This window comes from Ciconia boyciana, chromosome 10 (genome assembly GCF_034638445.1).
Source record: "Ciconia boyciana chromosome 10, ASM3463844v1, whole genome shotgun sequence".
Lineage (NCBI taxonomy): Eukaryota > Metazoa > Chordata > Aves > Ciconiiformes > Ciconiidae > Ciconia > Ciconia boyciana.
Window position 1 is genome coordinate 35,773,863 of NC_132943.1, and position 12,305 is coordinate 35,786,167.

The window sequence follows — 12,305 nt, forward strand, 5'->3', positions numbered from 1 at the left end:
AGGGGTGCCAACAAGACAGCATGTTAGGAGAAAAGCGGTATGTCTCAGTAGCCTGTGGGATGAGGAATAAATCAGTGAATGGCAACACACACATCAGTGGGAATGGGAATAGAATACTACAACTATAACTGATTGGAAGTGGCTCCTAAAAACAACTTATGTGATGTATTAGAGGCAGCAGAACTAAGGGAGGACCAAGAGGGAACCAGAGGAGAAGCTGAGAGATGGGTGAGAACATAAGAACATAATGAACTTTAAAGATTATTGAGAAGAGGAAAACACTGCAGAGAAGCTGTCTGAAAGAAACCTCCCCTTGATTCCATCCAAGGGGGAGGAATATTCAGGGACCACTAATTTCCCACATCTTAAAATACTTGTCTTTCTATAATGCATACATTGACTCTTTTGTGACTGAAGGCAATTACTTGTGAGTGAAAAATTACCACCTTCTATCAGAACCTCATTTAAACTCCCTATGTACATCTTAATCTTCGCAGTTAATATCTCTGCTTTGGCAAGTGTTTTCTGAGTTTCTTATTGCTCATTTGTATTCTTTTTAATTTATTTTCATGTTTCATTTATTCTCTCAAAGTGAAAAAAACAACACCACACCTTTAATTTCTTAAAAGACTTCCCATTTCATGAATGTACCATTGGTGATTTTTTCGAAGTAGTAACTGGACATTGCTTCTTTCCATTTTGATTTCTGAGATTGATATAGCTAAGCTTAAGTTTTCTTAAGTTTAAGTTAAAAGGTACAAAAAGTGTTTGAATTTATTTTGTAGGTGATTAATATATATAAGAGAATAAGGTAGATATTGACAAAGTGATGATTTTAATTATTTAAACTTTGATAAAAGTAGTTACGTATTTTTCAATTACAACTTTTAAAAATCTTAAATTTTATTCACAGCTTTGAATTTTTAAAAGTTATCCTACTCTGTAGATTTAAAAAAAAAAAAAGACAATCACTAAACAGGAAAGTTTTATAATTTTTTTTTTAAATTGCAGGTTAGTCATAGTCCTGTCAAAGAACCAGGTATTAGGTCAGCATCTTGTGCCTCCAGCTTCAGGAAAACCCTGTCAATATTGTTAATCTATTAATGAATTGTCAGCCCCCAAATTTGTTCAAACTTAGCTGTGCAAGAGGCACTTCATCATTGTTTGATATTTTGATCGTAATAAAAGATTTCAGAGACAAAGCAGCATCCAGTTTGAGTTTGCACAAATTATTTCACAATTCTTTGTCTCACTTGTGGTTTTTTGCTGAGAGCACGCTTGATTCTTCAGGCATCTAAAAATGTCTCAAGTTGTTGGCAAACAGAATGAACGCTATTGTCTGGTATATGTTTGTAAATTATGTGCCAGTGGAAAGGATAGTTAGGAAGGTGTTCAAGAGTTTGCTTTTAGGAAGGGTTTTGATGACAGAGAAATGTCAAACCAAGTCAAGGAGAAACTTGGGAAAGAGAGCCCTGACTAAGTCAGGGAGATGAAAGTGAGACAAGAAAAAATAGCTACTAAGTTACATGCATGATTAGGGCAAGTTCTTCTCCCTTCACTTTTTTTTTTTTGTTTTATTACAGGCCTTTTTCCTGATGTAGGTGGAGGATATTTCTTGCCAAGACTACCAGGAAAGATTGGCTACTACCTTGCACTAACGGGATTTCGGCTGAAAGGAAGAGATGTACTAAAAGCTGGCATCGCTACACATTTTGTAGAATCCGAAAAGGTAAGCTGCTAACCAGTGCTAGCAAGGGCACAGCCTACAACCATAATGACAAGTTTGAGCTGTGTAGCACACCGATACACTTTTACCAACTTGAGTGTATGCAGAGGCGCAATTACATTAGCTGGCGGTGTACTGTGAACAGGGATTGTAAGATACTCTCAAGCTGTCATTATAACACTTGCCAGCTAGTGACAGCTTTGCTTGGAAGAGGGAGCAAATGTTGCTGTCTTCAGGATTCTACTGTTGAAGGGCACGATTTACTAAGCATAATTGAAGTTGCTTGAAAAATTGTAAAATTTAGACAACAGTGTCCGAAATTAGAGATTTTGTACAACTGCAGTTTTTAATCTAGGTAACACCCCATTAATGTGTTCTTTATCAGTCTCCTTAAAGGAGATCCTATTTGTTTCTTACAGTGGCTGTAAGAAAGTGTAAAAATTAGTATATTTGATAGAGTTAAAGTCATAATGTTCCAGTAACTTGCATGGACATAAGCAAAGGAGAAACAGTGACTTGCTTTCCTTCTCTGTGTAAAGACCCATGACTGTCATTGTGGAGCTGGTTAGACACTATTTTGAGCACAGCATGGTTGCCAGGCTCCTGCTCTTTCCTCTCAGACTGTTGTAGGCTGGCTTTACCTGCTGCAGCTGTAGCACTGCATTGGCAGTCTGCTTGGGAAGCGGAGTTCTTTGCTCATCACTGCAGACATAATTAAATCCACACGGTTCAACACTGAAAAGTGAACTCTGGCTCCTTGTATCGTTTACTTGGTACTTCTAAGATCTGTCCAAAAGTTGGGGGAATGGGGGGGTGTTTATATGCATATATACTATATAGTACTATTACCATTGCAGTAATAATCCAAGTACTACATTTTGTTTTACTTACTTTTAATTAAATCTTATTTTTAATAGCTACCTGCCTTAGAGAAAGACCTGATAGCACTGAAATCTCCTTCAACAGAAAATATTGCAGACTTACTGAACTCTTACCATGTGAAGGTAATCTGATGAATTACTGAAATCAAGCAAAATTATTAAATACATGTAAATACAAATTCTTTTTTATCCATGCTACTGATAATTTGTTTTATGGTTAAAGGTTTCCAAACTCTTTGCACTCTATAACATGCTATTTTGTAGCACTAATGCCTACAGTGGTCAAAATTAAAATTTAAAAGTCTTTCTTCACTTTTTATTCATTTTGGATACCCCTCAAATTCCTATTGTGATCAGCTCTCTCTTTGTATGTGTGTATGTAAGTTTCCAGCCAGTAGCATGATGATGCAGAAAATATATTGCTCCTTAATTTTTCCCCTGTTATTCTTGGATTTCTAGCATGCTTTGCAGAAGGCAAAATAGATAGCCACTAGCAGCCTGGGAGTTGTACATGATGGCAAGTACAATTTGGGGAGTTAGCCTGAAATTCAGGGATTCTGACAAACACAAACAACAGGGGTAGAACTACTGGCCTAGTCCAGAGGCTGCAGAAGTTACAGTGCTGGTTATTAAATGCTACACTGCTGAATTGGAAGGGGATGTTATATTTCCATCCCAGAAACTTTATCGACCTGAAGAAATATTTTCCTAGCTTGATGCAATTGATGTAAATTTTAGCATTATTTTCATGCAGAATATCTGCAGTCCAGATTTGAAGCCTGAATTTAAAGGCTCAAGTTGTTCCTTTAATTTCTCAAGTATTTTTATGTTTGTAGCCTTGAGATAATTGAAAGACGGTGAATAAGTACAGGAGTTATCAATAGGATAATTATTAGCAGAGTGCAGATACATGGTAGGGAAACCATCTCAGGTCTTAAAGCAATATTTTCAGGGGGAGAAAGGTGCTGTTTTCCCAGTGGACAAACCCATAGTTCTCTGTTGTGATTTTGGAGGTGAATGTAACTGTATTGATAATACATAATTAGTACTTGTATTATCCCCATGTAACAATGGACATGAAAATAAAAGGGTTTGGCTTTACAATCAGTTTATTCAGTGGCTATTGTAGCTGTTTTGATGTGCATTGTAATTTTGTTTCAAAAGAAAGGAAACTTCTGGAGTCAAATCAGCATTCAATGTATTCAGTCAATTTGAGTATTACTCCCCAGTTGTTTGGCTTTAAAATGAGCAGTGTCTACTCTTGTTATTTCTGTTTTGGAATTACTAAATTCATATATAAAGATTAATTAGAAAAATAAATGGGATAAACTAATTTACATAGTAGTACTGATTATTTTGACAAAATAGACAGCTATGAAATAGGAGTGATTATATGTTGCAGTATACTGCTTTACAAGAGGACACTGAATGGAAAAGGAAGCTGTGTATTTTTAGGTTCCCTGTCATTTCAGCTCAGATAACTTTCTCAGCTTCAGCTGCTGTTAGTGGAACATCTGCTTATGTCCTAAACCCCTTAATGCCAGAAGATCTGAAACATTTGACAGCCTTTCCACATAAGGCTAACATCTTTCACGCTCTTTATTTGTCTAAATAAAATTTAGTAAAATGACAGAGAAAAGATAAGGAAGAGAAATGCTTTTTTTTGGTCTTTAAAAAAAAAATCTATATATACATGCCTGTATATTTTAAGAAAATCAACTTTTTTTTTTAAGACATTCTCAGGTTTTTGAGTAGATTTATCTACACTGGTTTTCTTAATGTATTTGATAGCAATGTATTTATAGAATAATCACGATTACTTGTGTACAAGATAACCACCCAGTCAAATATGCATAAATAGTAGCTCAGAGCAAGCACTGCATTATGAGGTGACATCTTTAACATTCACAAGATAAAGTGACAAGTTCATTTATACACACTGCAAAATTGTAATTCATTAAAAATGTCAGTGTCTTATGAATATTAAATGTTAATTTATGATATTTCTGTAACACAATCATTTACATTTTTCAGTACCGATAAGCTTTTCAGTCCAAAATAACCAAGTAAAATATGTATTTGCTTTTGAAATAGAGCAAAGTTGATGAAGAAAAGGAGTTTGTACTTGATGAACACATGGAGAAGATTAACAGGTATCCAGCAATCTTTCTTCTTTTTTATTCTTTTGGATAGAGAACATGAAGTTAAATCCAGTAACAGATCAGTGTTCCACAGATAAGGTGATAGAAATTACATTCAAGTTAGTCCTTTAAACTTTTTGGTCTTTAGGGAGCTTTATCTGAAGCTCATTAAACATTTAACTCATCAGTATATTAAATACTTGAGCATATTTTCCTGATTGATACACCATTATGTTAAGTAACTACCCTATGGCACATTAAAATGAACATTTTCTATAGAAATTGGATGGGGATTTGTAAGAGTAATTGTTCAGTTGGACAGGAAATGTTATGTAGCGCATTTATACTCATTGGTGTAAGGCCATTTCCATGACTGTGGAACTTCTGTGTATCAGAAAGGGAAGAAGAAATAAGTGAGTGATAAGCAGCTAAAACTCTTGAAGAAGAATGGCACTAACTAAGTTTAGAGATGAAAGATGTTGACACCAAACCAGCAGAATGGAGCTGATAGCTAGAGATTTGATGTGTAATAAAAATACAGGTAAGACTGATGGTAGTAATTTAAGTTTCTGGATAAATATCAGAGTTTGTAAGTGAGGTTTATCAAAATGCTAGATATTTGTAAAGAAAGAGGACATGCCTATCAACTGAGTTACTTAAAACTGTACAGGGAACACATTGCTAAGAAAAGACAAATCAGATGGTTACGCTCTGTTTCTAATTTCTGCATTACTAGCACTTCATAGGGAAGAGGAAGGCTGAAGCAGTTCATTCATTTATTAACTTTTTTCTTTTAGTCTTTTTTCAGCAAACAGCATGGAAGAAATTGTTAGAAAATTAAAGCAAGATGGTTCTCCTTTTGCCATTAAGCAGCTAGAGGTAATGTCTTCGATGTTGCTAGGGGTTTTAAGTCTGGTTCTGTACTTTCTTATCATAGGGCAGACTTTAGTCACCTTATTACCATAACTAATACTATGTAACACCAGTAGGACATTGGACTGAGATCCTCCGGTTCTCACATATAGTCCTGTGGGATTGTCAGTAGTTCTACTCGGACAATAATATTCCTCTGTATAACCACACAGTGTGAATACCATCATATGTTGCATAAAATTGTAATCTAGTAAAAAAAACAAACAAACAAACTCCCTTTCCCCCTCCCCACAATCAAGGGGTTGTTGGTGACAAAGGTTCCTTTTATAGCTTCTCATTTTATTGCCAAGGGTTGGAATAAAACAGTCCCAGAACAATGTTGTTAGTTTTCTTCCATTCCAGATATCTCATTTGGGTAAACAGCGAGCAATTTATCATCACAAAGCATTTTTTTATCTTTTTAATGCATTTCTGAGTGTTGGATATAGTCACAACTCAAAAAATGTACAGTAATACTACACACAATACACACTTCAGCCTCAAAAGCAAGAAGCAACTTATATTCATTTATAAGCAATGTGTGTATTTTCTTTTTCCTTTGAACTATCTGTATTCAGGTGCCTTGTAAAAGTTTGTCTTGGAGCTATTCAAATATTACTTACAATTGGATAGAACACAAGCATTTCCCCAACAAAAGCTTTGTTTTAACTTTAGTTATAGCTCACAGAAGTAGTCCTGCTCTTGTAATAAAATAAAACATCTGTCATCTTCAGACTTTCATTTGAGCAGAAGGAATATAATTTTATAATGCAGTATCATCAACATTAGATATCCTGTCCCAGATACACAAATACATTTTTTAGTTTTTAATTAAAGATTAACATTTTGTCACTAGAACTCAAACAGTTTTTGAGAAAGGAAATTTTAAAATGGTCTTTGTGCCAACCAGTATGCCCAGTCCATTGCAAGAAGTTTAGCATATGTATTACAACAGCAAAATTGAATGAAAGGGAAAGCTAATTTTTTCCCTCCACTTGTATTCAAGTTTCATTGAATAAAGTAGTCAAATGAGCTAGTGCCAGAATCATCATTGTATGTGTTTGTAGACCTGAATCCTACCATAGGCTACCATCATGGTCTTCCCCCAAACTATATAGGCTGTATGATTCAGTTCTTCACTTTTTCCATATGTTATAGATGGCAGGGAAAGTACTTACATTAAGGTCTGTAGAGACAGTTTGATAGCATGTTAATAGCAATCACTTTTGGTCACTCTTATTTCTTTATAGTATTGAGTTACAAGGCAGTATTTTATTTGTAGATTTTATGAAGTTTAGTATAATTCTGCAGGGATATTATATTGATTAGTTTCAGTGGAGGTTGAAAACAATCAAGAATTATTTGCATATAGCTTGTCCTAAGTTAATTTCATACAATTTTATGGCACTTTGAAACATAATCAGACTTAGTGGAACTTTTTAAAATAGCATATAGCCTTTAAAGGGTGCTTTGTTCAAAATACAGTTTCTACTACAAAAGATGCAAGGAGTCTGGAAACACTTTGTTACTGAAATACGTTAACTAGATAGTTTGTTCTGCCATGTTTGCTCTAATTACCCAAACCTGCTCAACTTGCTTCCTTCATCTGCAGCCTCATAACTCAGATCTCCCCTATTGAAAAAAAAAGTTCTTGTTCCTTGTTGTTTAGGGGGGTCCATTTGTTTCATATTTTAAATTTAGAACTTAAAACTATGTCATCTAATTCAAAGTTTGACTTTGTATAACTGATTTTTTTTTAAATTCCTGAACAACAACAAAAAAAGGCTCTTTTGTTGCTTCTTTGGTTTTCTTATTTCATGTCTTTAATAGGACTTTATAGCAGCTTTTTTCTTTCATATGATTCATAAATGAATGACTGTCCTTGGAGATGACAGAAGTTGCTGAACAATTGTCTGTTCTGTTCAAGAGATGAGACTGTGTTAATATGAGTTGCTTCTGTCTCTACAGAAATTTGTTGGGGAAAAAGACACCCCACATTTTCTAGCAGGTGCAAGGCTTATTAGTGTGAACAAGTACATAAGTTTCAGACAAGTTTTCAGCACATATTCTGTGCTAAGCAGTAGGATTAAGTAAGCTTGTAGGATCAGATACTTAATTTCTTCTGTGAAAGATCCACAAAACTGAAAAAGGAAAATACATTTGTGGGGGAAAGAAGTTAAAAAGGGATTCAGGTATAAATCTGGCTTTCTCCAGGAAATGCTTGTCAGTTAAACTGGAGGTTTTGTTTTACTAGGGAAGCAGAACTGTAATTAAACTTAATTGTAACTGGAGAAAGAATGGTAGCTTGCACCCCGGCAGTTGAGCATTTTATACCACCTACAGACAGAGCACTGGCCTGCTGTCACATCGCTCGGAGGAGTGGAGTTCAAAGAACTGGTTAGAGCAGGGAATACATAGCAAAACCATGACAGTCTGAGATTGAGACATTATCCTTGATAGCAGTTTGCTGATTGCGTGAAGCAAGTAATTTTCCTCATCAGTAGGAAGTAGCAGGAGTATGTCCATAGATGATAGTTTCCTGTTGCTTTGTGAAACCTTGGTTTCACTTCAGTGTCCAGGTACAGGAACAACAGCACATTCAAATGACAGAGACTGTAAAGGATTCCATAACAGCAATGTGTATGCTTATTTTGTTTCCCTGTATATTTATTGTGATATGTATTAGTAAGCTTATGAAATAAGCCCTAACTGAAAGTCTAATACAAATACCCTAATTTGGAGGTACACCTTGGTACATCCACACTTTGGATGTAAAGATACCTTTTAGTGTTAACAAAATGGAACTACTAGTTCTGCTATAATCCAAGTATGCTGTGAGCCATGCTATCCTAGATATCCTGTTCTGTTCAATCTACAGTACTTCGGCTTTTTACTTTCAAAACATGCCTGCTTGGCAGGCTTTCACATATCTGATACTAAAGTGGTTTGCATGAATAAGAAGAACATAAAGTTGTTAAAATTCTACTTGAGAACGGCTTCATAATTTCAATCACATTTTGAACCCTGTTACAAATAGGTAGAAAGCTAGAGTATTAACACACTTTTTGAACTCATAGTAAAATGTATTTTAAAACCTTTTACTTTATAGCATTACTTTGTTTTCAGGATTTACACAAGCCAAAAAGCTTTAATCTGGGTGACAGAAGTACCACTTCTAATTGGATGAAGTAAGCACGTGGGGTCAAAACCTGAAAAGCATCAGATCATAGAATAGTTTGGGTTGAAACAGACCTTTAAAGGTCATCTAGTCCAACCCCCCTGCAGTGAGCAGGGACATCTTCAACTAGATCCAGTTGCTCAGAGCCCCGTCCAGCCTGACCTTGAATGTTTCCAGGAATGGGGCCTCCACTACCTCTCTGTGCAACCTGTTCCAGTGTTTCACCACCCTCATTGTAACAAATTTCTTCCTTATATCTAGCCTAAATCTACCCTCTTTTAGCTTAAAACCATTACCCCTTGTCCTATCGCAACAGGCCCTACTAAAAAGTTTGTCTCCATCTTTCTTATAAGCCCCCTTTAAGTACTGAAAGGCCTTGGTTTTCACATGATAGTTTCTTATAGCTTTTTTTGGCAGGACAGTGCACCCCCTGAGCACTGATACTTCATGATTTAATAGCCTTCATTGTCGCTGGATTAATTCCAGTGTAGTGTGCAGGACACTGCAGAGACTAAGAATTACAAGACACCTTGTCCAGATCTACTGGTCAGGCTGGGATGCAGACATCAGCTCCTGAAACTTTAAATGGGTAAGCAGCAAGTGGGTGAGACAGATTACAGGAATGAAGCTGGATGGTATCTTGGTAGTGTTGAATTCAAGTAAAGAAGCATTCTGAAACTCTGTTAACAGATCAGTAAGAGTGATATATCTGTCCTTAAGCAGCTTTCCTGTGATGTTTTGGCTAGATACTCATATTTTGTCAAAGCTCATCCAGAACCATTGTTTGGTGCGGACGAACAAATGCTTTGGATCTCAGAAAGTAAGCGATGGGTATCTTCACCTATTGCAAGGGAAGTGATACACTGGACCTCTGGAAGGTTTTTTTTGTTTGTTTTAACTTAAAGAAAGCCTCCCTCAAGGACCCTCAGCAGCTCAGGCAGAAACTTTAATGGGCCTCAGAGACAAAAGATGCAGCCACTATTCCAGCTGTTACTGTTGTAAAGGACTCCACTGAGTCAGTGCCACTTAGTTCAGTCACCTTCTGATAGTATATAATTGGAATTCAGGTCTCTTGCAAATTCAGCTTGTAGCTTTCAGGATCATTATGTTGAAATCAAGATGGTCTCAAAGATACTGGAGTAGATGTCAAATACTTCTATGAAGACTTCTTTGCATTTCAGTACTCCCCACTTCAGCCTATCCTGTCTCCTTTTCAGGCTCGTTCCCTAGCACCAATCCCCTCCTCCTCTTTGTACAGAGACTTTATTTATAGACACACTGGTGACTCATTTTTCTGCAATTACACCTACCCATTTTCTTTCCTTGTTCCTCTTCCTTCAGCTTGATTTATGACAGTGCCTCCTCCACCTTCAGCCTCATTGATATGCCAAGATAAGGCAGGTGCTGGATGCGCTAGACTAGTTAAGTGCTGTTTTCAGATCTTCCCCATTTCAGTGCTTGCTTTGACCAGAAAGAACTTGCCATTACCAGTTCACCTAGGGAACCATCTGGTTGCACTGTGCTTACCATTTAACCTGGTCTGAGCAAATACTTTCTAATCTAGATGACAATGCGAAACTCAAAGGAGAAAAGGTCTAGTTCAAAGGTAAAGCCAGCAAGAGCATATTACAGGAAATAATGGGTCCAGAGTTGCTATCCCTCTGAGACCTACATAGTGATGTAATTAGAGGTATAGCTGGTTTCTTTATTTGCTGAAAGGCAGCTCGTTGTTAGAGAGCTTTACCAGAACTCAGGAAACATTGACAGTTTGCGCCAGCATTAGTTCTTTCTAAACTAGCTTCTCTCTTGAGCGAAGTGGTCAGCATACAAATAACAGATTGACAGAACCAGTGCTTTTAAGGTACAATTGCACAGCCTCCTGCTTGTATAGCAATTGCATGTTTTCCAGCTTAACTAGGCAAAATGGGTCACTGCTGTATCAGCTGGTGTCTGGAGAGGGATGAAGAGTAATTGGGAGCCAGAAAAGATGTTAATGTTGATGACCTGCCATTTCAGTCTGTGGGTAAGGAGTCTAATGTCTGCAATGAAAATAATGTAAAAAGGCAAATCTTACCATCTGCTGCTTTTCAGTAGTGGTAAAAATGTCCTGATTAACAGGAAATGCCTATTGTACTGTGAATAATACAGAGCTTTTAGTTGGGTTTACAGGGGAAGAAGAGCCTTGTTTAGAGGAAGAAAACAAAGATCAGCAACAATAAGATTTAGCGCCTTTCCCGCACAACCCTGAAAGCTTTAAAGCTCAGTTCTGTTTTCTTAACTAGGTTTTTGTCTTTCTCCCCACCTCCCCCTACTGTTTACTGGCATGCTGTTAATTGAAGAATAGTCATGAGAGCCAGATTTACAGCATTTGTTTGTGTGCCTTAAACAGATCCTGTCTGTTGCATAATATTCTAGCCTGTAGCTCTGTCAAAAGAAGGCAGGAAAGACCTCCAGGCTTCCTATCAGCAGAGCAATGTAGGGCTAAATTACTGCAGTATCTGTTGATCCCAGACAAGAAGCCTGGACAAATATGCATTTATACTTAATTTCTTTTAATATTTTTTTTCTTCCACAGTTTTCTTCTTAGTATATTGCCTAGTCTTTTCAGATGATCATAAAGCAACTACTTAAAGTTTTTGGCTAATCTCACTATTATTACCTTACTACTCTGACTATTGTACCAAATAAACCTTAAATGCTGTACAATACTAATATCAGCTACAATATCAGTAACATCTAAGAGCAATTCAGACTATATATCTGATATTAAAAAATGGAATATAATTGTAACACTTGCATTCACTTCTCAAAAGAATCTGTTTGGAAATGGCTTTCAAGCTGCATTAGATTTTCTGGCTAGTAGTAATTTGATCATAAATTATGTGACCTTAGGTGTTTTAGGCTTTCCACAAGTGATGGCATACATTGCAGAGATCTTGCTGATAAAAGTTTATGCAAGTGAGTTCATTTAGTATGACAGCGTGGTGGGAGGGAGGGGAGAGGAATAGGTATCACAAGTGAGCTCAGGGAGAAGAGTGCCATCATTTATTTCACAAAGTTTAAAATGCAAAAAAGACAGACTTGCAAAGGTGTCTAAATTGAAGAGAATAAAAATAATTGTTAATGTCTTCCCCAGACTATTAATAAGATGTCACCTACATCCTTAAAGATGACTCTCAGACAGCTCAGAGAAGGAGCTTCCATGAGCTTACAAGACGTACTCACAATGGAATACAGACTGAGCCAAGCATGCATGGTAAGCAAGCAGCTGAGCCCTTTGTCTCTTCCCAGCCATGGAGGGGTAGCAAGTCTATCAGAGACTAAGTTTTATATAGATTACATCAAGGGCTCACAATTTAGAAGTTTTCATTTTCAGTATCTTCTTTGCGTGTTTATTAGGCTGTCACTTTCTTTTTTCCAGTTCCATGTCTTTACATGCAACTCAAAGGAGACTACATTAATGATAG

The 12,305-nt window shown here is 36.5% G+C and overlaps 2 protein-coding genes across 8 annotated transcripts in view; one reads left to right on the forward strand and one right to left on the reverse strand.

Moving 5' to 3' along the window:
- The window catches only part of MFSD6 (major facilitator superfamily domain containing 6), a 105,172-nt gene that overhangs the window by 81,442 nt on the left and 11,425 nt on the right, over positions 1 to 12,305 (reverse strand). The window lies entirely within an intron of this gene.
- Positions 1 to 12,305, forward strand: part of HIBCH (3-hydroxyisobutyryl-CoA hydrolase) — a 51,627-nt gene that overhangs the window by 31,680 nt on the left and 7,642 nt on the right. For all 3 annotated transcript variants that reach the window (XR_012044377.1, XM_072874708.1, XM_072874709.1), the window contains exons 8-12: positions 1,584 to 1,729; positions 2,644 to 2,730; positions 4,702 to 4,760; positions 5,546 to 5,627; positions 11,975 to 12,094. Coding sequence is in view for 2 of the 3 variants with exons in the window: in XM_072874708.1 (XP_072730809.1) it covers positions 1,584 to 1,729; positions 2,644 to 2,730; positions 4,702 to 4,760; positions 5,546 to 5,627; positions 11,975 to 12,094 (494 nt within the window). In the remaining variant the exon portion in view is untranslated. The remainder of the gene's footprint in view (positions 1 to 1,583; positions 1,730 to 2,643; positions 2,731 to 4,701; positions 4,761 to 5,545; positions 5,628 to 11,974; positions 12,095 to 12,305) is intronic.